Here is a 27,978-nt window from a genome sequence, read left to right on the forward strand (position 1 = left end):
AATACAGTCATTGAAAAACTTCACTGAGAATGCATTGCACAATATCAAAATAAAAATATGATGTGACGAGGTCATTTCACAACCCTTAGACTATTCTAAAGGTAAACTATCTTTAAACCATTTCATCTTGAATCCAAGACTGACCATGACAGACCATGCCAGATCAGACTGCATTTTCAGCCTGCCACCAATGTATCCTCCTCCCTCTATAATGCACAGATATTGATCTGCCATTTTATGAATACTTCAGACCATGCCTGACACCCTTTGTAAATATGGAGAAGTTTATTCCTTCAGAGGCATAAGGTAGTTACAACGGGCCCCAGTGCACGCTATTATGATGGGCCCTAAGGCACACTAGTTACTTGTTATATGCCTTAACTCACTACTATAAAATCTTATCAACACATGATCAAATAGAGACTTGAGATTGGATAACACCAACATACATATTACCCAGAAATCATCATCGCATATATTTATATATGGCAAAAAATTATAAGAAGAAATAAGGGATTATTAATCGAATAGTATAGTTTTATAGTTTGTATAGAGTGAGCATATACTTTATAACATATTTTGTGATAAATGCTACTACCTTTTCAAAGGCATATATAGGAAATGGCAAATGGAGTTTTTCTTTGAACACAGGCATATTTCTGAGGTAGCAATCTAAATTACTCACAAGGACCTGTTTTCTGCCTAACTTATAGTTAGAGGGCCCACTCTCTCTATGGGCCCCTTCACTCCATGGGCCCCAGAGCAATCACCCTGCCTGCACTGTCTGTATTTACGCCCCTGCACATAATGTATCCCCTCTCTGTAATGCAAAAATGATTCCCTAATTAAATATTTAATTTTGTATCATTCAGATCATGCTTATAGGCTACTTGTTAAGAGAGGTGTGGACTCCAGTCACAAATTTCATGATTTCAGAATTGACAAAACTAAAAAAAAAAGGACTTGCATCTCAAAAATACACATTTTGAAAATAATTAATTCTTTAAAAAGTAATATATTACTGCTCTGTTGTTAACCTATCATTACATTTAGTGAGGCGGACATGATGACTTGTTTAGGACTCGAAATTCAATGTTCAGGACTTGAGACTTAACTTGGGACTTGTGTGCAAAGACTTGAGACTTAACTGTGACTTGTAAAACAATGACTTGGTCCCAAATCTGCTTGTGAATATAGAGAAGTTAATTATTTCCTGTACATTCTGTTCCCAGCATCAGCTCAGGAGAACTACTGCCCCCTACAGGCCATTGCACGCAGAACAACGTGATGACGTTTCACCTGCGACGCCGCTTGCGACAGCCATGCGCCACTTGGCAGCATAGTTGCTTCAGCCTGCTGTGCTGTCGCCTGTGATAAGTGATAAGTTAGTGACTGCGTAGTGCTTAATGGCAGCTCTGTGAATACCTGCTAAAGTTTGGAGGTAACAAAGTGACAGAGGAGCGGTGGAGGAGGGCGGTGAGTGCAGCGGAGAGCCGAGCGGAGCCTCTTCTTCCTCCTTCTTCCTCCTGACGGCTGTGCGTGTGTGACAGGACAGGAGCACTGCCATGTAGCCGAGGCAGAAGAATGAGCGGTCAGCACACTCCAGCAGCAGCAGAGGGGACAGACGACTACACGGTCCAACAGGAAAATGAGCTGGAGGCTCTCGCGTCTATCTTTGGAGATGACTTCCAGGATCTGCGGAGCAACGACCCGTGGAAGGTAGCTAGAGGTGTTAGCTGAATGCATAGCCTGTAGGCAGTGATGGGGAAAAGTTGACACGTTATCACTGTTAGCTGCAGTGTTCCGAGGTGAGCACATCATCAGTGAGGGTGTGCTGGCTGTGTTTTCAGGTTAAAAGGCCTCCAGAGGTGCACCTCTGCCTGCGGCCCAACGGGCTGAACAATGGACAGGAGTGCTACGTGACTGTGGACTTGCAGGTCAAATGCCCACCGACATACCCAGACGCGTGAGTACTGACCTCTGACCTTTGTCATGTTTTCACTGTTCCCATTATTCCCACTGCACTACAGGGTGTCCATACACATAGTGAGCAGCTGCTCTAAAAAAGTGAGGGAAGTCTCTTTCCACCATGCAACTCCTGTCTCTAAATGATCTTTTGCAATGTAAAGTATGTCTACAGGACACTTATTCATTGTCTGTCCACATACTGAGACATCCTGGACACTACTGGTCAGAGAAATGCATGTTTAGGATGCCTTTATCTTATTCTTATGCTCTCTAAATAACTGAAAACTTTAATTTTTTGGTAACCCTAAATTATTTTTTATTTGTAAGATGAGGCGGTGCAGAAAGAACGTGGGCACTTATCTTACAACAACAACAACTCCAAAAACATAAACAAGCAAAAGATATTTATCCGAATGTGGGATTATAACTTGTGACTGATGACACAGCACTTAGATTGTATCAGACAGAAATGCCTCTGGCAACCTTGTTTCTGCGAACAAAACAACTCTTAATTAGTTTTGTTTAGATTTTTTTTCTTATACATATATTCATAGTATCATACTATAAAATATTGTTTTTGCACAGTGCAGGTATCGATGCTGTATTACTTGTATTATTTCTGACCGTTGCACTTTGTTTTTGATGCGACAAAGAAGATAAAAACAGCAACTTTGATGCACAAAAATGGCACATCGTATGGCAGCAGCATTGGCAAGCTTATTTATTTTTTATTTATTCCCAGTTATAGTCCCAAAATAGTGTCCTGTGCTTTTTGGATACTGAGGTTTTTGAAAGCTGAGAATGTCTTGTGTCAAAGCATGTGACTGTGAACTCAATAAAGTACCACTCATGCTTGGAGCAAAAATTGTTTTCTTGTGTATTCAAAACAGAGTTGCGACTAAGAGTTATCTAAATCCAACACATTGTAATATTGGCCAAAGCCATTAAATCCCCCAGAAGAAAAAGGCATTAAAAAAAGGGGGAAAAAAACAACAAAAAAACAGTCTAAGAGCGCCTGTCATAGGAGACCCAAAATGTATCTGCAGCACTGTTAATGCCACTGTGAAGTGCCAAAGCTGCACTGAATGTGTGGTCAGATTCAAAATCTTGTCTGCTTGTTCTTTGATCAGATAGTTCCAGATTTAAATCAAAATGTTTGCTTATTTTAAAGGATTTACTCAGGCAAAGGTCTTGTACAGAAGCTTGGGCTGCATCGATAGGCTAGTAAGCAATAATGTGCTGTCACAGGCCCCTTCTGCCTCCACCTCCACCTCTCTCTCTGTCTGTCTTTTTTTTAGCATTGTCTGCTTTGTATATTTCCACATTACCGGTTTCTTCCATGCCCGCCAACTACAGTGTGTCTGATACCGTACAAGCTAGAAATCAGAGTTATAAAAACAGCTTGTAATGTGTTGAATGTCAGAGATATGACCTGGATTGACCAATAGGAACTAGCACATGACCACACTATATGCAGTACAGCTTTAAGGGAATAGGACCAGACGCTAGAAGTGCGGCCAAGGAAATTTACCACATCACAAAAATGGAGGGAAAATTGCTGGAAAAGGTGTTTTACTACACCCTTTCAGAAATCCCACTATGTGAAGGACCCCTGTTTGCTGGAGACACTGTGGAAACCAAAATGCAAATGTCTTCTGGGACTGCCCTGTTATTAAAGACTATTGGAGAGGGACACCCAAAGCCCCGCAAGATATTTTCAAGAAAGTACATTTATATTTTTTGGGTGTATACCCCAAGAATGGCTGAAAAGAGACAGATGGCTGATGATATACTGCTGGAGGCTGGAAAAAGACTCCTACCAGGACATGGCTGTCACAGGAGAGCCCAACTTGAAATGATGGATGGACATTACAATGGACATTTAGAAAATGGAGAAGATAGCACCATATGTGAACCATAAATTAGAACAATTTACTCCATAGGCCTGATTTTATTTTATTTATTTATTTAATTAATTATTTATTTATTTTTATTTTATTTTATTTTATTTTATTTTTTTTTACAAATTATTGATTATATTATAATAAAAAAATATATATATATTTTTTAATTTAATTTTTATTTTTTCTGTCTATGTGTCTGTGTGTGAAAAGACTGCTGTGGGATCTGTGATAAACATGAATGCCTGATGTACACGGTGTATGTTTAATTTTAAATGCCAATAAAAAGTGAATTACAAAAAAGGACTGTCACAACTAAGTGACTATCAAGATTTGTCCACTGACTAATAACTAACTAAAAGCATTTTTATCCTCATGAGCCCACATGACTTGGGAAATGGAAATGTTGAGAAAGACGCTGCATATTTCTCTACAGGCCAAACTGCGGCTTTTTAACATTCCAGGAAAACTGCCCCGTGCGCCTGATGGTAATCCAGGCACAATCAGAGCAAAAATCCTCTGAGTTGTAAAAGTCATCTCAGTGTTTTTACCAGTGATCCTTCACTCTTGGTAACTCACATGCTGTGACACCTACAGGCCCCCCGAGCTGGAGCTGAATAATGCCAAAGGTCTGTCAAATGAAAACCTCCAAAACCTCCAGAGTGAACTCACCAAGCTGGCAGCAGCTCGATGTGGGGAGGTGAGCATACATGCACACACACACACACACACACACACACACACACACACAGATACAAGTACATACACAGATTGCTTCTAACCTACCTACCTGTCCACCTAGGTGATGATTTACGAGCTGGCAGACTATATCCAGGGCTTCCTGAGCGAGCACAACAAGCCCCCTTCGAGCTCCTTCCACGAGGAGATGCTGAAGAACCAGCGGAGGCAGCAGGAGAAGCGAGCCCAGGAGGAGCAGCAGAAGATGGACCAGCGGCGCAAGCAGGAGGAGGAGATGGTGAGGAGGAGAGACGTTCATGCTGGATTAGTTTTATCTGGGGTTTTGCACTAATGTTATTTCTAAGTGATTTGTCCGGCCCATTCATGAAGGATCTTAAATGTCCTCTTGTGGGAGCTGTAATGTTAATCCTATCTGTTCTGTGTAATTGAAACTAAATAATTACAGCTAATACTGTGAACAAGAAGCAGAAAACCCATCAGCTAATTAATAGATGATAATTGTATATACCAGAGTTGCCAGAAATTCTACTCTTTAATGTAACTACACACAGAAGATGTCTGAGTTTTGGGAATGATACAGGGTAGTTTTTTTTTCTTGCCTGACTTGTAAAAATTTGACAAACTATGCACCCTTTTGGTATTTCCTTAAATAACCAAACCTTAAACACCTGACATAAGCTCTAGTTAAATGTGGTGTTTACTGAAGTATTTTTCATTCATGTAGGAAAAAGAGATCATGGCTGAAATCCAAAGACGAGAGGAGGAGAAACGAGAGGAAAGGAGAAGAAAGGAGATAGCCAAACAGGTGTCTGTAAAACATACACAGTCTATATTATATTGCCTGCAAATCAACATAAATGGAGTTGTAATTGAACATCTGTGTGGTTTCTATATTCATAGGAGCGACTTGAGAGTATGGAGCAGCCAGTCCTTGCTAACGCCTCCCCGCTAGGCAGAAGCCCACCCAGCCCAGGTGGAGCTACTCCTGAATTGACAGAAGCCAAGAGAGCAGCTATTAACCGCCGTCGGACTACCTCGAATACACGCCACAGGTAGATGGCAAATCAAATGCATTTTGTGTTAAAGAAACTTGTAACAAAGCTTAAAGTTGCATCTGTTTTCCCAGACGTGACACGGTTAATGAAGACAACCCTCGCTCACAGGAACTCCTTCATTTCAACAGCAGCACTTTTGGAGAACTTGCTGTCCACAGAGGGAAAAGTTTAGGTGAGAGCTGACGCATAAGTCGCTTATTTCACCCAAGTACCCTCTTTGTATGCTTACATCTGTGTTCGTGTTGTAACAGGAGAAAGCGAAAGGCTGCGGCGTCATGTTTATTACGGATTTGAGGCGAACTCAGGAGACTTTGTCGTGGTCTACGAGTGGTCGCTGCGCTGGAACAAGAAGAAGAGCAAGTTCTTCACCAGCCAGGAGAAAGGAAGGATTGAGAACTGCAAAAAGCAGGCAAGTAGACAAGGAAGCAAGTTTTATCATTGAGAATGTAGTGATTAAGTAATGTAATTGACTTCTGAAATACCATTCCTGTGTAGATCCACGGGGCAGAAAATGAGTTCAACTCCCTCCTGCGGCTGGAGCACCCAAACTTGGTGCACTACATGGCGCTGAGCTCCACAGAGAAGGAGGACTGCCTCGTGGTTAACCTGCTGGTGGAGCATGTGGCCGGCATCAACCTGACCCAAAACCTCACCGCCCACACTCCGGTCCCTCTGGATAAACTGTGCCACTACACGGCCCAGCTGCTGGCCGCCCTCGACTACCTTCACTCAAACTCTGTGGTGCACAAACAGCTGGGGGCCTCCAGCGTGCTGGTGGACTCCGAGGGCAACATCCGACTGACTGATTACAGCTTATCGAAGAGGTTTGCCGATATCTGCAAAGAGGACATTTTTGAGCAAGCCCACGTGCGTTTCTCAGAGGACACGGTGATGCCGACCAAAACGGGCAAGAAAGGGGACGTGTGGAACTTGGGGCTGATGCTGCTGGGGCTGAGTCAGGGGAAGGAGGTGAAGGAGTATCCAGTGACGGTGCCAGCCAGCTTGCCTGCTGACTTCCAGGATTTCCTCCACAAGTATGTATGGATGGATACCTCACCATGTACCAGTGTTTCAGCCCATCTACTAACAATCATGTGCTGCATGCTCTCCGTTAGTGCTGACAGTCTTCCAGAGCTTACTGTTTACTTAAAACCATTTAAATTTACCATTTGTTTTGTTTTAACATTAGTCCAGACCCCCAAAATATTTAATTTGCTGCATTGTAAGACAGAGAAAAGCAGAATATTAAATGATCACTCAGTTCATTTTCTCAATTTGATCGATTAACCGACTTACAGCTGCAGCTCTACACTGAGACATATACTGCCTTAAACTTAAGAGAGTTTCATGTCTCTGTGAGTTGATTTTCATGCCGTACAGTGATGAAGGGAAATCAGTGACTGCCATTTGGATTATACAGACTGTTTCTTTGTTTCTGGTGCTGTATATCTGTTCTGTGCTGTCAGCAGAGCACCAGCACACTGTGGACTTGTGCCATAGCCTAGATTGTTCTTGTCTTTCATACTGTACACTGTGTATTTGTCATAGGTGTGTGTGTCTGAATGATGCTGAACGCTGGACAGCCCAACAGCTTTTGGACCACTCCTTCCTCAAGCCTCCATCACCTAAAAACCTGCCACACCACCAGGAAACAAGCCCAGAAGGTGATATACACGTCCATATGCAGTGTGGAAATGAGGGGGATGAAATATTAGGAACACTTTTGAAAGTTAAGGACAACAAAGTCACAAAGTGCAACCATAGTATCCTAAAATTCAGTCAGTGAGCAATTCATTTTGAGGACCATATAATTTTCTAGTGCACTGGTTCCCAACTGGTGGGTCACAGTCCAGAAGTTGGTCCTGGGTCTGTTCTGAATGGACCACATGTGACTCTAAACCATGTTACGTTTGTAAAAATGATGATGATTTTATTTTGAAGTACAGTAAATTGATAAATGAGAAAGATCATCTCCAGCAAGACAGTACAATAGTTCGTCAAGTTTGGTTTGTTTTTTGTCATCTCAGATCCTGCGGTGGACTTCCCATCATCAGTCATCCCACGCAGCCACATCCTCAATGCTCCCTTCAGCACCGGGGTGCAGAGGCAGTTTTCTAGATACTTCAATGAGTTTGAAGAACTCCAGCTTCTTGGAAAAGGAGCATTTGGTGCTGTAATTAAGGTGTGCTCTTTAGCCTTATCAGGAGATGGTGTTACAGTGGCAAAAAAGTTGACTGTGATTTCTTTATGTCCTCTTTTTCACTTCCCTTCTCCAGGTCCAGAATAACCTTGATGGTTGCTACTATGCTGTAAAGCGCATCCAGGTCAACCCGGCCAGTAAACAGTTCAGACGCATCAAAGGCGAGGTGACGCTGCTCTCCCGCCTCAACCATGAGAATATCGTCCGCTACTACAACGCGTGGATCGAGCGGCACGAGACGCCCCCTGGAGGGGTGCTGAGCAACACTGACAGCTCTGAGCCTTTTAGCTCCCCTGACAAGCCCCCTCAGCGCAAAGAGCCTCCGCGGAGCATCAACGAGCTGGGACTCGTCGATAACGTGGAGGACATTGCGCCGCCTCCGGCTCTGTCCAGCTCGGTGGAGTGGTCCACCTCCATCGAGAAATCCTCCAGTGCCAAATGTGGCGGACAGCAGTCGAGCGACGAAGAGGATGATGATGAGGAAGAAGATGTGTTTGGCGCTTCTTTTTTGTAAGTATTTTTTTTAGAGGCAGTAAGTCCAGCAAGACTTTCACTATCTTCAGTATCTTTTTTTTTTTTTTTTTGCTTCCAGGCCATCAGATAGTGACTTAAGTAGTGACATCATTTTCGACAATGGCGACGATGAAAGCACAGAGGAGATGTCACAGGTTTGAATATTTACACTACATCATTCATTCACTCATTAGTGTTTGTCAGAGCAACAAACATGATGTTTCCTCTCGCAGGGTGAGCCAAGCAAAAGGCCCGTGATTGACACAACGGAGAGCACGGACTCAGATCGACCCCCCCTTATAGCACATTACTTGTACATACAAGTAAGCCTCACCGCCGCGCTCCATTTCTTTACCACTAGAGATCTCTGCCTCACGTCTAAAACATGTCTTCTGCTCCCGACAGATGGAATACTGTGAAAAGAGCACTTTAAGAGACACGATAGATCAGGGCCTGCACCGGGACCAGACTCGCTTGTGGAGACTCTTCAGGGAAATACTGGATGGCCTCGCTTACATCCACGAGCAGGTGTTCAATCTGTGTGTGCTTATGTGTTTAAGTGTCCACCCTTCGTTAAAGATCATAAGCCTATTTGCCACGGAAGTGTCTGATTACCGCAAGGATCACACTAAGAAATCCAAGCCATGTGCTTCTCATACTTAAATATAACATAAATGTTTACAAGGAGGATGCCATGTTTTCAATTACCCATGAACCAGCAGAGCTCTTCATCTATCCTCCGCTCTTTCAGGGTATGATTCACAGGGACTTGAAGCCCGTCAACATCTTCCTCGACTCGCAGGACCACGTGAAGATTGGGGACTTTGGCCTGGCCACAGACCATCCTGCTAATGTGGTACGCATTAAACCTAATGTGGTATTCATTTAACAGGCTGCACTGTGGCTGCTTGTGCATATTTAATGCATAATTCCATTGATGAAGACATTATGCACTTCAGGAGATACTCTTATCTCTCTCAGGCTGCAGGTAAATTTGAAGTGGAAGATGGCGGCTCAGCAGTGATGCCCAAACCGGACCCGACAGGTGCAGAGAGTTTAAACACATTAACACAGTGTACTGAGTTTTGTCTGATATTCACGTTCTTCCCTGACACTGCTTTTGTGTCACTACTCTGCAGGTAACATGACAGGCATGGTTGGCACTGCGCTTTACGTAAGTCCAGAGGTTCAAGGAAACACCAAAGCCACCTACAACCAAGTAAGATGTCAGATTTTTGTTGAAAAATAGATTTAATTAAAGCTTGTGCAGCTGCTTCCTCGTGACTTTTGTTATTCATCTTTTCTCTCTGTTCTCAGAAAGTCGACCTGTTCAGCTTGGGCATCATCCTCTTTGAGATGTCCTATCGGCCCATGACCACGGGGGCCGAGCGCATCTCTGTCCTGAGCCAGCTGCGTGTGGTACGTCCATGTTCAGAAGAGAGCAATCCATGTAGGTAATTGAAACTGGCTTTTTACTGACCTCGTCTCTCTCCACGCTGCAGGAGCCCATGATCTTCCCCGAGGACTTTAATGCGTATGAGCAAGGGACACAGGTGAGGACGCTGCAGCATTTTGATATGAGTCTTTTCCCTCTCTGTTCTAAAGTTAACACTAGAATGGTTCTCTGTCATTCATCTTCGTGTCTGTCAGAAGAAGGTGATTGAGTGGCTGTTGAACCACGACCCGGCACTGCGGCCCACTGCCCAGGAGCTGCTGAAGAGCGAACTGCTGCCTCCGCCACAGATGGAGGAGTCGGAGCTGCATGAGGTGCTGCAGCACACCATGGCCAACATCAACGGCAAGGCATACCGCACCATGGTGGGCCAGCTGTTTGCCCAGAACACCTCTCCGGTCATGGACTACACCTATGACATAGATCTACACAAGGTGAGGCTGCTGCTGGAGTTGAGTTGGTTCAAGTGTTTGCATTTATTTAAATAAAGCACATGCGGTGTTTAAAGTAGGAAAAATATTAGACATACTTTGTACAAGACCAGAGGGAAGGTCATGTGTCTGACATTTGAACATTTAGGGAATTTATGAGTCATATGAGAGTTTGTAAACAGATGTTTTAATATAGTTTGCTGTTGTTAGACCCCCCCCAAACGACTCCAATTCATCGAGAATTTTGTCCATGTTTAGATCCGTAGTTCATCGTGGAGGCATGCGAGGAAAGCTACGTTTTCTTCATAAATTCTACTTCACACAGGATGAGTAATTGATACACAAATGGTCATTTGGGGAATGAAATGTTCCTTTAAGACTTATGTGTTTTGGGTATGTTGTAAATGTAAGTGTAAAGCTACAGTAAAAAGTTGGCTCATACTAAGCAAGTAGTTCCTCGTTCTTCCTGAAGATGTCACTGCAGACATATGAATAGCAGCCCCAACCCCTCAGTGCTCCTTCACTCATCTGCTCTGTATAACCGACCAGCAGAAGGCCTGTTAGTGCTTAATCGATGTCTCCAGATCCCTAACAGAGGCTGTTTGTTTGGTCTCCCTCCAGGGCAGCTTCAGCTTCAGCAGTGCCAAATTGCAGCAGCATGTGTATGAAACAATCACCAGGATCTTCAAGAAGCACGGTGAGTACACTACGCTACACTACACCACCTGGCCTGTTTGGTGTGTGCGTGTGAACGTGAGCCTTTGTTGACACTCCACTGCAAACCACTTGGACTCCTGACCCTGCTGTAAGCCCTGTTTTCGGGACCCCGACATCTGCTCCAGTGAGTGGCAGCTAAACAATAAGCGCACTGTTGGGCAGCGCAGATTCTGTGCAGGTGTGGGTGTTATTTCTGCGCACACCGCTGATGATGTCCAGCTGTACTTACTTGTTTACGCTCAGTTCGTCTTGGCTTGCATGCATCATCTCTTTTAGGGCGAGGGTTGTGTTGTCTTATGCAGATGTAGCAGTAATACACCATGTTTGTTTTCAGGTGCGGTGCGTCTCCAGACACCGCTGCTCCTCCCCAGAAACAGGAAGCTGTACGAAGGCAGCGAGCTGGCCTGCTTCATGGACCACAGCGGAATGCTGGTTACACTGCCCTATGACCTTCGCGTGAGCCCAACACACGCACACACTTTACACGTGCAGGCGTGCATGTCCGTGCTTGCACACAAACACTAATTACACAAGTATTTGCATTAGCACATGCAAACACACACACACACACACACACCCCCACAAACACACACAGTGTGAGGCTGCAATCAGCAGCCGCCTTAAGATCCTGCTACCTCAGGAAACCCTGAGGACTAAATGGTTGTTTCCACACTGTGATTGATTACAGCCTGGTATGCACTGACTTCACTGTCATTACGCGGGGCACCTAATGTCTCGCCTCTCTTTTTACTTTAGATGGCGTTTTCAAGGTTCATCGCTCGCAATAATATAACTCACCTGAAGAGGTAAAGTTTAATGATTTAACACATTGTTATAATGATTTTAAAAAAGTTCTACTCAAAATGATGACCGGGTTTGCTGCATATATAGAAATCACATACTATTGCAACAAAATTATGAAGGTGGAGAAAATTTTTGAAACAATGATTGTTTTTTTTTGTTTCATAATAAGTCAAATCAACATCAAATTAAACTGTTTCGCTAATTCAGAAAGCCTTATCACAAGTAGTGCTGGTGCTTTTGAGTCTACATGAAAACTGACATCCCTGTTGAGAATGAACACATGTGTCTGTGTCCCTCTCACTCCTTCTCAAGGTACAGCATTGAACGCGTATTCCGCCCCAGGAAGCTGGATCGCGCGCACCCGAGGGAGCTTCTGGAGTGTGCCTTTGACATCGTCACACCCGTCACAAACAGCCTTCTCCCTGATGCCGAGACTATTTACACCATCTCTGAGATAATCCAGGAGTTCCCCGTGCTTCAGGTCACGCACATGAACTGTATTTTAAATGATCCAGTGCACTGCTGCCTTGTCTCTATTCACATTCAGAGCATTTTTTCGAGTGGTTGGATGCATCATTGTTCCTTATTTTCCTACGGATGCCATCATGACAACCTGTCCTGTCGTTGTTTTTTCCCTTTTCACTTCCCCGCTCACATTCCCAACATACCAAAGCATGTGTAAGCCTGACAGATTTACACTGTATTTATTATTTGTATAGTGAATCTGGTATGCGCAGCTCGGTCCACTTCCTTCCCTGCCTCCCAGTACAATCCATTTCCTGTCCACATAACCCAGTGCTGCGTCAGTCTCCAGTCGCAGCTCTCCTTGCACGCTTCTTGAACCCGGTCACCTCAGGGTCTGGCCTCTGGTTCATCCCTCGTAGATCCTGTTTCTGATCCCCTACACCACCCTGCTCTTTGTGTGAAAGCTTTTAAGAATACATGAGTCAGGCAGAATGAGAGGGCAGCCGGACACAACAGTCATTATTCACTCAGGCGCTCATTGTGCAGCAGTGCTCTTGGTTTTGACTGTAATTGCAGCTGAGAGGGTTAAAGGTGTGCTTGTGTGTGTTTTGTGACCGCAGGAAAGGAACTATAACATTTACCTGAACCACACCAGCTTGTTGAAGGCCATCCTTCTCCACAGCGGAGTCCCTGAGGACAAACTGAGCCAGGCCTCAATGATACTGTGTGACGCCATGGTCAGTGCAGGTCACACATGCATCACAGATGTTGTTCACATTGCGTGACTGTTGCTGATATGCTGGTATGAACATAAGTAATAGTTTTCTTCCCAAAAATAGCAGTGGTAACATTCCTATGGCCCCTTTTTTTCCGTTTGCCTCAGAGCGAGAAGCTGACCAAACGTGAGGTGGAAGCAAAGTTCTGCAACTTTTCCCTGTCAACCAACAGCGTAAGTGTCCGCTGGGTGCCCTAACCTCCTGTAAAAACAATCAGTCCCGCTACAGCACACTTGCTCTCACTCGTAAACACTGAGATCAATCCTCTGTTGCGTACAGTTGCAGACGCTGTACAAGTACATAGAGCAGAAGGGGAGCCTGCAGGACCTGGCGCCACTGCTGACATCCCTCACCAAACAGAAGACCGCCGTCACCCAGCTGGCTAAGCAGGGCCTCAAGGACCTGGAGGAGCTCACAGTGCTGCTGCGTAGACTGGGAGTTAAACTGCAGGTGATTTGGATTCTGGGTGAATGAATGTTTAAAGAATTGTGTATGTTTCCCCCCCTTTAACCCAGTTTTATCCTCTCTATAGGTGGTGGTTAACTTAGGCTTGGTGTACAAGGTGCAGCATCACTCCGGGGTCATTTTCCAGTTTGTGGCTTTCATTAGGAAACGCAAACGAACTGTGCCAGACATAGTGGCCGCTGGAGGACGCTACGACCACTTGGTAGGTTTTACTGCCGTTCATCCACATTTTTGCATGTATGTGAGCCACATTTCTTCCATCTCAACCACAGCTCTTGTGTCTGTACCCCATTAACTCCATATGAAGCGGTGCTGGTGCTGCAGTCTATGTGGTACCTTTATGTGCTTTGTTCTCTGTGCTGCTAGATCCTGGAGTTTCGTGGGCCAGCGTCCACAGTGCCAGTACGTTCTGCGGTGGGGGCCAGTGTGGCCTTGGACAAAGTCTGTGCTGCTATGGCCAACATGGAGGAGCCAGTGAGAGACACACACACACACACACACACACACACACATACACACACTTAGACAGACGCACAGACACAGTGGGATCTGACATTCCTAATCATTGTAATGAAGGAGCAGCAGACAGCTACATATTTAATGATGCCTTATTACAGCAGTCGGCCGCCACACAGCCACTTTTAGAAACATGTTAATAACTATGATCACTGTGGCTCTTGACGCCATGGAGATATTTTTGGAAGTGCATCATTTTCCATATTTCATAATGTGTAATGATTTGCTTAGAGAACTGCATGTAGGTGTGAAGATGGAGAAGGGCAATGAAATGACTCATTTATAACAAAGAAGTTATTTTAGCACAGTTTACTGCAACTTTCAGTTTTTGACAGTTTCTACATGCTCTGTTTTTTCTTTGTATCAGCCACCAGTGAGCTCCTGTGATGCTCTGGTGGTCCCAGTGGGACATTCTTCAATGTCCAGAGCCATCAATGTCATCCAGAAGCTGTGGAGCACAGGCGTCTCTGCAGACATCACCTATGATGTCTCCCAGGTGAGCGGCCTGCCTGATAGACCTGCCCTTTTTAGACCTTTATAATAATCCATGTTTCTGGATGGTTCTGGTAATCCACGGTTTCAGACTGTGGAATGATTTGACTGTGCACACATCCCAACCTTAACAAGACGGACATATAGTCACTCCTCGCGAACACAGGTAGTGACTCTGCTCTGCAGCCGCAGGAACAGGACAGCACCTCACATTCCCACCAACACACCAGTCCTTATGCACCATAAAGCACACACCTCCTTCCCTTCTCTCGCCATAGTCCTCTGCTCTGTCAGATCGGCATATAGGAAAGGAGTCACAAGGATAAATGGCACAGTCCAGGATTTAGTCAAGTTTTTGGTGAACCAAAGGACATTAAGTTCCTGATACCCCGTAGGAAACTGATGCAGCACAGAGGTCATCCAGTTTGTTTTCAAACACCTTTACAATGGTTGCTAGTTCAGCTGGTGTCCATTCTTCTCCATGTTTCCTCTATGTTTATGATGTTTACATTTGAAAACCTCAACATTTTTAGTTGGCAGGAGGAGAGTTTACAGACTGTTGAGTTATTGTCCTCATCCTGATGAGTAACCTGAAGCCACATGCTACCAAGCCAACTACAAAAAGCACCACCAAAACATGCAAAATTGCACAAATTAAGTGAAGCTGAAACAGACGGTTGGAATCGTCCACACCTATCAAATCAAATTCAATTTGAAGGTGCTTTGCAGAGTTTTTTTGTAATCATAGTTTGGCTTACATTCTGTTTTATTTGCCAAAATGCATTGTGCGAATCCTTGAAGCCTTACAGAAGTGTAGAGTTTATTTCCTTCCACATACAGCATTAGATTAGATTAGATTAGATTAGATTAGATTAGAAAGTCTTTATTGTCCCCGAGGGGCAACTTGATTTGCAACAGTAGTAGACAACCAAATTCACACCATAAAAACAGTACAATACATACAGTACATTTAGTAGCATTTACAAATATTTTTTAACATTTTGAAACCCAATATCGATGTTTGCTTGCTAGTAGTCGTCTTCTTCCCTTTCTCTGCTTGTGCATTTGTTGGCACATCGCCACCACCTGGAGTTCAGTGGGATAGTGTGAAACCATTGGTAGCAATGGGTAGCCTGTCAACTGTGTAGACATGAAATGCTGCACCTTAGCGCTTCAAATGGTCAAAAACTCCACGTAGCACCTTTAAGGGTCGGTGTGTAGGATCTAGGGTGATATGTTGGCTGAAATGGAATCTTATATTCATAACTTTGTTCTCCTTAGTGCACAATCACCTTAAACTAAGCATTATGTTTTTGTTACCTTAGAATGGCCCGTTTATGTCTACATACGGAGCAGGTCCTCTTCCATGAAGTCTGTCATGTTGTTTCTACAGTCGGCCAGAGTGGGCAAACCAAACACTGGCTCTAAATGAGGCCATTTGTGTTTTCGTGGCGGCTTCTGTAGTTCTCCTACACCCTTGGCACACAAGTTTCAGTTGGTTGCAATCTTTAACCTCACCACTAGATGTCACTAAAGCCTACACTAGACCTTTGGTTTCAAGTGGATTCAATGAGAAATGTCTTCAGTTGTGATCTGCCAGTTGAAAAAGCACATTAGGGGTTGGAACTGGTCTGCAGTGAAACTTTTAAACTATGAACATACACTTTGTCTGCATTTATAAATGACAAAAATGACATCTTTTTCACATATATTAAGTTAAGCATGAGAACCAAATATGCCATAAAGTTTTGTAAGCTTCTCATATGTTTGCTGTCAAGAAAATATTGAATTGAAAATAACAAAGTGTCAACAGTCAACATGAAAAGTAGCGATAGTGTTGTAAACATGCACAACAAACATTCAGCATAACAGACCTAGTCACGCCAGAGCTATTAAGGCTCAACCCTGAATATGTCTCAGCTAAAGGAAACAGAGTGGACTTTTGATTAAGTCACTCCCTTATTGTTGCTTCCGGACCTGCAAAAGGAAGGAATCTGCAGAGAGGACGTAGCTACAGCAGCACTGTACATGGAGTAGTTCAAGCAGAAGGATTTCATTTAGTGTCCATCCACTAATAACTATGTAAGTGAGAGCTCGTGTTTGTTGTTAAACAAGCACTCGACTACCTTTCTGACCTTGTAGATCCCTAAATAGGAAGTAGCCTTTGTGTAAAATGTTTGATTTCCGTCATGTCCTGTAGTAACTTCATCCCCCCTACAGAGGGCAACACGTGACTTCCGTTCTTGAGGGAAAAAAGCCCCTAATCTGTCAGCAACAGACTTATCGTGACGGCATCAGAAATAGTAAACATCCCGGAGAATGAGCTGCACTTTGTGGTTTCACTTGAAAGAGGCTCACAGGCCATATTGGGACAATACAGTGTGGGGTCATTTCTGCAATAATCAACTCAGTCATCTGTTAGACAAGCTGCCAATAAACTTTTATGATTAGCTCTTGTTCGGGGGAAACTGTCACGCTGAGATCAGTCCCTTCAAAGTGAAGTTATTTATCTTCTGGTCCAGCACTCCGCATGCCATAGCGCTGTCACATTCTTCATGTTTATGTGACAAACTGATCTCAGCCTTGTGTTTGTGTGTTGGTGTAAACGCCCTCCCTGGCATACTGCTGCACTCACATTTAAATACTCCTTGTGTCTTTTTCCTCCTTTTACTCCTAACAACCTATTGTTTTAACTTTCCACTTGTGCAGTGTACAAGTGTTTGCTTTTAATGGTCGTCATTGTCTTTTGTACTGGCACAGGACATAAGTGATTGGCCACCTTCGTTTCCCCTTACAAGTCCTTAGAAGCATTTAAGAAAGGTTGGCTGAAAACAAGCGGCATCATGTCCAAACTGTCGACTGTGTGTGTGTGTGTGTGTGTGTGTGTATTTGTTGATTATGTATGCAGTTGGTGCCTTGACCAGTGGCGAGATGCTGAGAACACCTAGTTCGGACCTCCTCGTCCATCCCTCCCCCCTCGCTAGACTTTTGTTAACACCTTTCACATGCTGGCCTCTTAACAGGCCCGAATCTGCAGCTTTAATTCATCCTCAGGAGATGGTTCCACTCTTTTAGCTTTTATTAGCCAAATATGGCAAACCCCTTCCACGTGCGGTCAGCTTAGGCGCATGGCCCAGAGCCACCCACCGTCCCCTCAGGCGATGGTTTACCTTTGACTTAATTTGTTCTGTCAATGAGAAAGCTGTAAGAAAAGAGGAAGTGCTAGTGCTTACGTGATGACGAGACAAACTGACACATGCACATAAACACACTTGTGGTACACAGAAGGGTTTGTACTGCACCACAGTTAGCCCGTCCAGCCGAGCAGCCAGATGAAACTCTCTGGCTGAATTAATTGGGCTGACATAAACATGTACATGCATACAAACTGTCATGGTTGAATGCTTTACCTGAATACACTTTGGTTTGGGTTGTGGCTCCCAGCACATCGCACACCCACACTCTGGTTCCAAGCAAAACTCAAACTGTAGGAGAATTTTTGAAGCCGTGAGTCCAGTGTTCCCCGAGAACGAGCTTTTTCCTACCTAAACGTCAAACTTGACTTACGATTCTTTTAGCAATGAATGGAAGAAAACACGCAACCGCCGTCTGGCCGCCATCCTCAAGCCCCAACACTCACTACGTTTTCATGCACGAAATATTATTTTTTCTTCCCTTATTCTGAAAAAAGATAACAATTCTAGTAAGCTGTTTACATGACTAATGAAAATTAATATTCCACCAATAATCTTGTTGATATACAGCCATGCATACTCGCTTGTTATTTTGCTTCTTTGCTTAAAAATAGGACTTTGTCAGAGTCCTAACGATGGCAGACTTGTTGGACTTTACAAACACAGCCTCCCTCTTTCATTCCTTCAAGCACCTTGAAAAGGTTGGTGATGCAATATTTGGGCCTATCCAGAAAACCATTGATACCCAAGTCTTTATAATATATATAAAAGTAGGTGTGTTTGTTCTTCTGACCAGAAACCTGGGCTTTTCTTTTGGGCATGCATTGCTACTCCAGCCTTGCAAACTGTTGGGTAGTGTGTTTCTTCACAATATAGTCAATGCACCAAGCTGACTGTAAACAGACAAGAGGCTGTGTGTTGCAAACTGCGGTAAAAAACCCCAATTGAGACGCTGTATATATGTTATATATAAGAATGCTATTGAAACCTAAATCATACCGGCATATCCCACATGTCTCATTCGGAAAATGCTAAATTCAGAAAAAAGCCTTATTTGGAATATCTAAACAGAACATACTGTTTACATGACCCGTATCAAATTTAGAATACTGTCATATTGGGAATAATAGTGGAATATTAATGTGCATGTAAACGCAGCCAGTGAAACACGAGGAAAGGTCATTACTGAGCCGCTGCAACAAGAACTCTAGCAGTGAATGGCTCACATGTGCAGTATGTTGTGAAAATGATCGTTCTCAGATATTGTCAATCATTTTTATGTCCTTGTAGTTCAGCTGAGTTGCACCCTTAAATCACCACTTGCATTGTGCACGTGCATAATTCAGCCTGTTGTCATTTTGTGTGTTTAGTCTCAGGAGACATTGATGGAGCACTGCAGGCTGGCCGGCATCAACTGCATGGCCCTGGTCTCGGACAAGGAGGGGAACTATGTGAAGGTAAACCAGCCTTACTGTGCAGCAAAGCATTGTGCAGCGTTTTCCAATAGGGCTGCACAATGTGTCATTTTTTAAATCGTTATGATATGAAATTGGGTGATTTTGAAAAACTGCAATATTGCACTCAGTGATTTTTTGGGTTCGTTGCCGTTAGGTGTCATTTGTTCAATAAAATAATGTTGGAGATAATTTCCTTTCATTCTTTTAGTTTAACAAGCAGTTTGTTGTGTTTTAGCAGTGTACTGAAAACAGAAAGGCAGAGCTGAGTACTCTTTAATATCTGTTTATTACTCCTATTTAATATTGTTATCGCAGCATTCAGTGTTATCGCATGTCTCGTATTTTCCTCATGTCCTGCAGCCCAGTCTTATCGGGAAGTCCATTGATGCCTGAAATCATTAGGCCGTAATATATTTTGAAAAAGCAGTGGGGTTTTTTTTGTTTTGTTTTTTTACACACACACGAGAGCAGCTCTTCTGTGAGCTCGTGATTCTTTTCAAACTGTTTTGATAAGAGAGAATTATGGGAACATTGTATACATGTTAAAGCCATTTGCACTCCTCAGGTCAAGTCCTTCGAGAAGGACAGACAGTCTGAGAAACGGATTCACGAGTCGGACTTGGTGGACCACATCATTCAGAAATGTCGGACCAAATTCTCCGAGGAGAGAAACATCAGGTAAAGACATTCTAGTTTAATGTGCGGCTCAGATGTCTGAATGATGTAAGAGGGGGGGTGTTCTTATATAATGTTGTCTTTGTGCCCCTGCAGAGAAATCTCTGAGAGCATGTCTCAGAACCCTAAAGGATCACTGCTCAACACCACAGGTCTGATATCACCACTTATTCTTTATAGTCACACCTCTGTTTTCATACAGTTGTGCTACATTAAAAGTGTTAAATCATTTAACAAAATATTGTGATCAATGTGGCATCTGCACAGTATGACTGATCCCAGTGTTGCCAACTGATTTGTTACTCATAGCACTGTACAATTAGTGCAATAGAAGAAGAAGTGTAACATTCCACCTTCTGGCATGCACACAGGTAGCATCAAACTGTTAATTAAATTGTATTAGTCAAACAAAGGTAGTTTTCACTTTTGTCTCATTAGATGGTGTAAATGTGAGATTAAGGTGTGACTAATTAGTGTCTCATGATTGGAACAAATGTGGAAATGGTTCTTTTGTCTGTCTGTAGGTTTATCAGAGCAGCATGGGAGCAGCGGCATCATGAACATGAATGTGAACATCATCAGCCCGGAAAAAGTTTCTGCCAGTGCGAGACGACGCTACGAGACTCATGTTGGTGACACACACACACTTTATTGCTGGTGAAATAATAGCTCTCTAAAGTGCAGCTTAAAATTGAATTCAAACTCAAGTAGGTTTTTAAAAAATTAAAGTGCTTTTATTGTCATGGCATGGTCATGTTAGACTTAAAAACAATGGCTGACGCCATTCAGCATCAAGCCTCCCTAATGAAGGCCTGATGCTGAAATGCATCTGAGTTTGTATGTAACTCTTAAATGACCATGCTGTGACAATAAAAACATTTGAACTGTTTAAAAATAGACAGCATGGGATTTTTTTTTAGTAATTTTTGTGTCAGTGTGTATCCTCATCTAAAGAGCACCGCAAACAAACTCAGTTTAAGTACAGGAAGTGCTCCTACCCAAACATATTTTCAAGCAGGTTATTTTTTACTTCGGATATAAAGAGAGGTTGTCTCCTCATAACTGCACTCGCCTTTATTTGAAACCAAGAAAGCTTTGATGCAGGATATACAGTCTCTGTGCATTCTGCACACAGTTCTTAAGTGTGTTCACCCATTCATATTTAAGCAGTGCAGTGTCGTATCCATGAAAAGACCAGTTCTTGACTTCCATTGTCCACGGACCCACACCAACAGTAGTCTCTCCGTCATGTATTCGCTTCCTCTTTGCATCTCTGCGTGCTTGTCTTAAACATCGGAGCATTTACTTAATGGACTTGCACTTGTATAGCGCATTTCTAATCTTCCGACCACTTAAAGCACTTTCACACTACATTTCACATTCACCCATTCACACGCTGGTGGCCGAGGCTACCATATAAGGTGCCACACACTCACACAGCCATCGGGAGCAATTTGGAGTTCATTTCCTTGAGCCGGGGATCAAACCGCTCATCTTCCGATTGGTGGACTACCTGTTTTACCTTCTGAGCCACAGCTGCCCCATACTGTCATTGTCTTTAACAATATGGTGCTTGTAACTGTAGAACAGGACATTAGTTTGCCTATAAAAGGAGTGCACATGATGATTTTCTTCCTGCCAGTTCATTCTGATCATGGGAACAACTAATATTTACATCCACCCTTCTCCATTTATTTATTTCTTACTTTGTTTCTCTTCAACTCTTTCTCTCTCACACAGATCCAGACCAAATTACAGACTCTCGGTAGCAATTTGCAGAACAGGAGCAATGACATTGAAGTCCTAGCAGTAAGTCATTTGTTTGTTTACCCCTTTATCCCTCCCAATCCCAGCTCCCCTTTTCTGCTCTCCCACCTTATCTATTGAATTCATGTGTGAAATCGCAGAGCGAGAAAGGGGGCCTTTGATAGCTAAAACCGCAAACATCACTGGGAGCAGCCCTTTTATAGTGATTTGCCTGACGCTAAAATCCCCTGCTGGAGGTTAAGATGGCTGTGAATCCATTCCAGTCGCTACAGAACAATGAACACTAAACAGAAGGCAGTCACCGTGTCATTTCGGGGGGACGCAAATGGCTGCCATATTGAGTTTATTTGTGGTTGCGTTGTAGATTTATGGCCAGATATTCTCAAAGTAAATCATCCCTGCTTGTCTTATTTACCATGTCGCCGCATATTCCAAATACATTTGTCACCCCTGTTGGGGTCTGGATTGCATCAGCGACGCAACAGTAAATACAAGTTATTGAAACATAATCACCTTGATTCCAGTAAGCAGTTGCGAGAGGCCTATAAGTCTTCATTGCTGCATGTCAGCAGCCGCTTGTCTATCAGTCTGAGTGGAACACAGCACTACTCATTTTCCAATGATAAATCCAGGAGGCCATTAGGCCCTTCCTGTAAAAGGGACATGGAGTGCTTTCAGGCCTGGCGAGGGCATTGTGCAAGTGGAATTATAAGTAATTTACTGATGCCAGAGCGAACTGGATTATCTTGTGTTGAAAGAATTACACAAGCTATCGGGCAGCGGGTGCAACGCTTGATATTTTTAGCTCGATTATGGATATGTTTGTGGCATTGTTGCGACGTGAGATAAGGCTCCATTGTGTCTTTGTGTAACCTTGCTTGTTTTGTATCCCACAGGTGGACCTGCTGAAGGAAACACTGATCAACTTCCTGTCCCTGGAGGTTGGTTCCCTAACAGCTTCATCAAGACCTTTGCAGAGTTAATAAAAGGCCTCATCCTTGATGAATAGTGGGACGGGTTGAGGGAAGTGGAAAGAACGGCCAATAGAGGTCAAGATCGCAGACAGGAAGAGGGGATCCCGTCTGCTTCCTTACAGTCCTGATGAGGAGCGGCGTGAGGGAACACCCCTGGCTTTTTCCAACGCTTAACAGTCTAACTTGCACACCATTAAGTAGGCTCACATATGGGGCAGACACGCACTACAGTTAACAAAACGCATACTTGAGAGGTGTTAATATTCACATTCCAAACTCCTGACCAAAGCTGCACTCGTAAAAACCTCAGAGCAGAGATTTAAAAAAAACAACTTAAATTATATTGTGCTAAGAAACATGAAGAAACCTGAAAAAAGCTCTTAACACCACTGTTATATAAGCACAAGCCTCCACTCCATAAATGAATGGGCCACCTATACAGTGAGTCAGCCCCTTACAGCACATGTGTCAAAGAAAACACGTTGAGTATATAAAAGGCATGACAATACACAGTGGGTATAGCCAGGCGTGCAGGAAAGGCCTGTTTTAAATATGGCAAATTACCCCAAGTCACACAAGGAGCCAAGGAAATCTATAAACCCTCTGTAGCTTTGTGACTCCACTGCCCCGCTACACTTGACATGCAAAAATATACTCCCAGGCTGCACATATGAAACCCCATTTATTCCTCCAAAATGCCATCTAGTTCATGAGCAAGGAGAAAAGGTTGAGTTGGATAGTCTCTGCAATTTTTTACCTTTGTTTGATGTCAGTGATTTTGTCACCTAGCTGCCATGTTCCCATTTTCTTGCATTAAACTCTCTCTCTTTCTTTCCTTCTCTCCAGTTTGATAGCGAAGAGCAGTTCAACAGCAGCGTGAAGACTCTGCTGTCTCGTCTCCCCAAGCAGCGCTACCTGAAGTCCATCTGCGAAGAGATACACCATTTCAAAATTACAAAAAAGTGAGTAGGGTGCCTCCGCACGTTTGTGTAGTCCTGAATTGTTGAGTTCCGTGTCGTTATCGTCAAAGCAAAACAAATTGTCGCAGATCTTTTTATGTTTCCTGCCAGCGAATGTGCGTTTCCCAGGAAAGGGAAGGCTAAACCCACCACAGTCTGCCTCTGATTGGCTAGTACTTGTTAAGCCATGTTCAGACCAAAGATTCGCAAGGAGACGAGTTGAAACAGGCAACTACTTGCAATGCGATGTTTTGTAGAGTTCCAGGGTCTTAAAAAGTATTAAAAGTTGATAAATCAAATGTTGGAAAATTAAGGCCCTTAAAAAGTATTAAAAAGTCTTAATCACGATTTTATGAAGTATTAAATTTTCTTGGCATTCAAGCTTTGACAAAAAGTATCCATGAATGTATAATTTATTTTCCTCCTACTATTACAAACAACGATGTGTAGCTAGGTAGGCACATTCGGACTGCCACTCAGGGCCGTGTGCGTACCTGTGCGACATCATGTGACAGCGCACGTCCAGGTACCAAACAGAGGAGCAAAAGACAATAAAAAATCCTTCTCATCTTATCTGAGTTCTGTTGTATGTTTGTGCTCCATAGATTTAATTGCAAACTACAACTGTTTAGTAAGTTAAAGATGCGTTGTTGCTAACGACAGCTTGAAGTGGCGATGAGGTCTTAAGGTTTTTTTGGGAAGGTCTTAAAAAAGTCTTAAAAAGGTATTGAAATTAACCACAGGATTCTTGCATATACCCTGGGTTCTAAAAACCTGGAGGTTCACACCAATGCAACTAGATGAGATGGTGTATCATCTCTATGCAACAACTCTCTGTACCTCTGTTCTGATTTCCAGCTTTTCAGGTTTATTTTGTGGCTGAATCTAATTTGTAGCTTCTTAAAATATGAAGGAGGATAGATGGATTATAAGTAGATTGGCTCTAGAGACAGGTAACGTTCCAAAACTGCTTCATCTCGTCCTGAATCTTTGGTCTTAATTGGGCTTTACCTTCGTTGGCTGGGTTGGTTATACCAAGTGGAAACAGGCTCACATTATACCAACCAATGAGATATTTTAAACAGGGCCAACATTACTTTTGAATCATTTAATTGAATAATATTTAGATGAATGTGAAACTGTTTTTAAACTTCATTTGTACATGCACAGCAGGAACTTTACACTGCACAGACATTTTCCAAGCAAACCGTCACAGACGTCTCGTCTCAGCAGGAGTCCTTTTGGAAGATGAGCCACAGACCCCATAGTCTCCCTTTTCTGCTGACCCCCACAGGTTTCCATCCACTACCGACTTATTTTTAATAAAATGAAACCCGAGGCAAACAGAGGAATACATTAAAGACCACTTAAAAAGGCAGACTTCCTTTTACGGGCAGCTGCCACTCCAAAGCTCCGACCAAGCCCACACACTCCAGGTGTAACAGTGACAGTCAGTCCTTCAAAGAGAGATGTAATACGGATAACTACTGCTTTGCAGAACATCAAATCCTCAGCTGATCCCATTTCCTGAGGTGAAATCTGGAGGATTTGCCTTGTTTGGTCTTCTGATGTCTGTTTCTTAACACCCAAGTTGATTGACATAGACTGTAGCTTGAGGAGGGGGCGGGTTAACTTCATCCATTGCTGTGGTTGTGGATGGAGCGGTTAATATTCCCAAGCTTCCCAGCAGAACGTTTTTTTTCAAAGCCAAGGCTAAATCCTCAGTGTTTGAGCTTCTAGTGTTGTGACGCTTGTGAATGCCCATAGAGAGCAACCCTGTGAGGGATTCAGAGGATTTACTCTTTCATGAATGAGATGGCAATGAAAAAAAAGAAAGAAATCAAAGCTTCTCTTTCTGGCTTCCCGTCCGCCTCTCCAGAGCAGTTGGTTTTAATTTCCTGTCTCTGCTGTGTGTTTGATTTGCCATTTAGGGGGGAAAAAAGTCTCTACTGATAAATGAGCATCACAGAGGCAACAATGGATATATTCAGCATGTGTTTGTTTAGTTGTTTTCTTCCAACGTGGGGCGCAGGCAACCGACGCCAGATGAGTGGGCTAAAGGTCTCGTGCAGTCACCTGGCTGCAGCAACACCACAAACTAAACTTATCCCAAGGGCTTCGCAGTCACTGAGCTTTCCTTTCAGCCAGCACTACTGTTGGCACGACCGGTATGTAGGACGTTTATATCCAATGCTCTTCACACGGCTACAATAAACTACTGTTTATTTTCATTGCCGATTAGTTTGTCGATTATTTTCTCAAGTAATCGATTCATTGTTTGGTCCATAAAATGGTGAAAAATCTCGATCAGTGTTTACCAAAGCCCAAAATGACATCCCCAAATGTCTTGTTTTGTCCATGACCCAAAGATATTTTGACATTTTTTTTTTTCCTTAAAGAATGATTCAAACTAATTAATCGATTATCAGATTAGTTGACAACTTAACCCTAAATTGTTGCAGCTCTGTGGAACTCAGCATGCTCACAATGACAATGATAGCTTGTTGATGTAAAGCAGGTGTTTACTGTGTTCATCTTAATTTAGCGTGTTAGCATGCTAATTTGCTAATTAGCTCTAAACACAGTACACCTGAGGCTGATGGGAATGTATTGGCATGTATTTGGCATGTATTTGGTCACAATAATATAATCGTATTGGACAAGTTTGAATTTTGACCTGATGATGGCGCTACGTGAAAAGTGATGGGTTCATCAAACTGTTACAGTTCATGCTGAGGGGAACATTAATGTCCCCTCAGGATGAATTAGATGTCGGCAATGTGGCTGAAACTAAGTGGAGTAATTTTGACTTTTTTTTTTTTTTGTAATAACCGATTTTAATTTCTGCACTTATTTCTGGGACTTAGTTACTCTGGACACAGACTCTTGGCAGGGTTGAATCCTGTGTTATTTTACCCAGACTCACCTCTTTATCTCGAGCAATCTAAGCTCTTGGAAACCCTCCCAGCTAAATTTCATGGCATTGTCCTGATTCTGAAATGTCCCATTTGGAAGGTCTCCACTATGTTTTTTAATATTCTTTCACATCTCATAACTGACATATGTGTCCTTTCGCAGGGTGGCTGTGGTGGTCTTGTACAGCTACAAGGACGACTACTACAAGATCCTCCTCTAAAGACCTGGGAGATGTCCCCCTTAGCTCGAGACTCAGTGGACTGCCAGGGACTGTTTTCATGCTTGGACTTACAGAATCAGCTTGAAGAATGACAGACTCATAAAGTTTCTTTTTGGGAAACCGGAGCCCCAAAGACACATGTTTTTATTTACCATGTTGAATGGTAATTCAGCTGTTTAACCCAAAATAACTGTCACAAAACCTTTCAGTGTTTTGTGGTCTTTCTCAGACGAACCTGGACAAGAGGTTTACTTGACTTTACTGCCTTAATAGAAGCTGGAAGAGAAAGGGCTTTTTACTGAGGATTATGTGTCATGAAGGCAACAATTTTACATTTCTATTTAGCATCAGGATCAATAGGAGGAATAAATCACCTTTTCCCAACTGGAGCTGTGATTTTGTGTCTGTTATAATTCTATATGTGTATGTAAGTCACCCATTTTAAGCTTAGTGTTACCTCATAAGCTAATGCTTATCTTTATTTTAACTGATACTTACAAATCCACAGGATTCCTGCAGATCTTTAAAAAGTCTTAGAAGGCATTTCATTTATTCATCTAAAAATAAGGCCTTAATTGGTAGCGAAACATCTTAAATCAGTCTTTCAAAAGTCTCAAAAATGCTATGACATGGCAAATTGGGTTGTATGAATCGTTTTGTTTGACATTGGGTATCAAATCTCAAAGTAACTGGTATCATTTATTTTAAAAAAGATTATTTACCTCTTGGTTTAACGTCATGCGGGTCATAATGTGGAGTCGGCAACACTCATATTTTGTTTCCAGCCTGAATGGTTAGAGCAGAGGATCCACTGTCCACTAGCTAGCTGTCACTTTGCCCTGGGGAAGTGCAGATTCATTGATGCAGTGCAATGCAGTGCAGACAAGGCTTGGTGTAATTTTTGCAAAAAGCTTTACAAACTCAGCACAATGGGAATCATGGCAGTGGAACCTCACATGCAAAGTGAGAACCACAAAATCGCCAAGAAACGCCAAGTGTTGACAAGCTCTGTTCTGCGCCACGAGACAAAAACCATCATGCTGTGTGTTACAGTAACCATTTGGGCAAAATTACCCCAGAACCTAAGAAACCGATGTCAGTTCATGTTTTTTCTTTCCCCTTCAATTTTGGTTATTGTAAAATCGGTCTTAAATTTCATTGAGTGGCATTTTAAAGCCTTAAATCTAACTTGCCTTGAGCTGCAGGAACCCCTATTGAATTATCACTCGATTGAGACATTTATTCATTTTCTGGAACTGCTTATCCTATTGGGGATTGCGGGGGGGCTGGAGCCTATCCCAGCTGACATTGGGCGAGAGGCAGGGTACACCCTGGACAGGTCACCAGACTATCACAGGGCT

At 43.0% G+C, this 27,978-nt stretch overlaps 1 protein-coding gene across 2 annotated transcripts; it reads left to right on the plus strand.

The window, feature by feature from the left end:
- The first annotated feature begins 1,313 nt into the window (after window positions 1-1,313).
- Window positions 1,314-26,996, plus strand: eif2ak4 (eukaryotic translation initiation factor 2 alpha kinase 4). Of its 2 annotated transcripts, none has more exons than XM_049595960.1 (39): window positions 1,314-1,719; window positions 1,851-1,966; window positions 4,467-4,569; window positions 4,672-4,845; window positions 5,293-5,373; window positions 5,469-5,620; window positions 5,695-5,795; window positions 5,875-6,032; window positions 6,119-6,657; window positions 7,172-7,287; window positions 7,651-7,805; window positions 7,900-8,333; window positions 8,416-8,491; window positions 8,570-8,659; window positions 8,742-8,864; window positions 9,088-9,192; window positions 9,318-9,381; window positions 9,476-9,555; window positions 9,654-9,755; window positions 9,839-9,889; window positions 9,987-10,223; window positions 10,842-10,917; window positions 11,272-11,393; window positions 11,694-11,743; window positions 12,054-12,222; window positions 12,827-12,943; window positions 13,090-13,155; window positions 13,262-13,432; window positions 13,515-13,649; window positions 13,814-13,921; window positions 14,331-14,459; window positions 19,020-19,106; window positions 19,672-19,784; window positions 19,878-19,933; window positions 20,306-20,409; window positions 21,522-21,590; window positions 22,445-22,489; window positions 23,369-23,484; window positions 26,560-26,996. In XM_049595960.1, exons 1-39 carry the CDS (start codon window positions 1,585-1,587, stop codon window positions 26,615-26,617), a joined length of 4,983 nt encoding a protein of 1,660 aa, XP_049451917.1. In that variant the 5' UTR covers window positions 1,314-1,584; the 3' UTR covers window positions 26,618-26,996. The 2 variants fall into 2 exon arrangements, with proteins under 2 accessions (XP_049451917.1, XP_049451918.1); XM_049595961.1 differs by having other exon boundaries at window positions 9,990-10,223.
- The last annotated feature ends 982 nt before the right edge of the window (window positions 26,997-27,978 follow it).

Source organism: Epinephelus fuscoguttatus, linkage group LG14 (assembly GCF_011397635.1).
Source record: "Epinephelus fuscoguttatus linkage group LG14, E.fuscoguttatus.final_Chr_v1".
NCBI lineage: Eukaryota > Metazoa > Chordata > Actinopteri > Perciformes > Serranidae > Epinephelus > Epinephelus fuscoguttatus.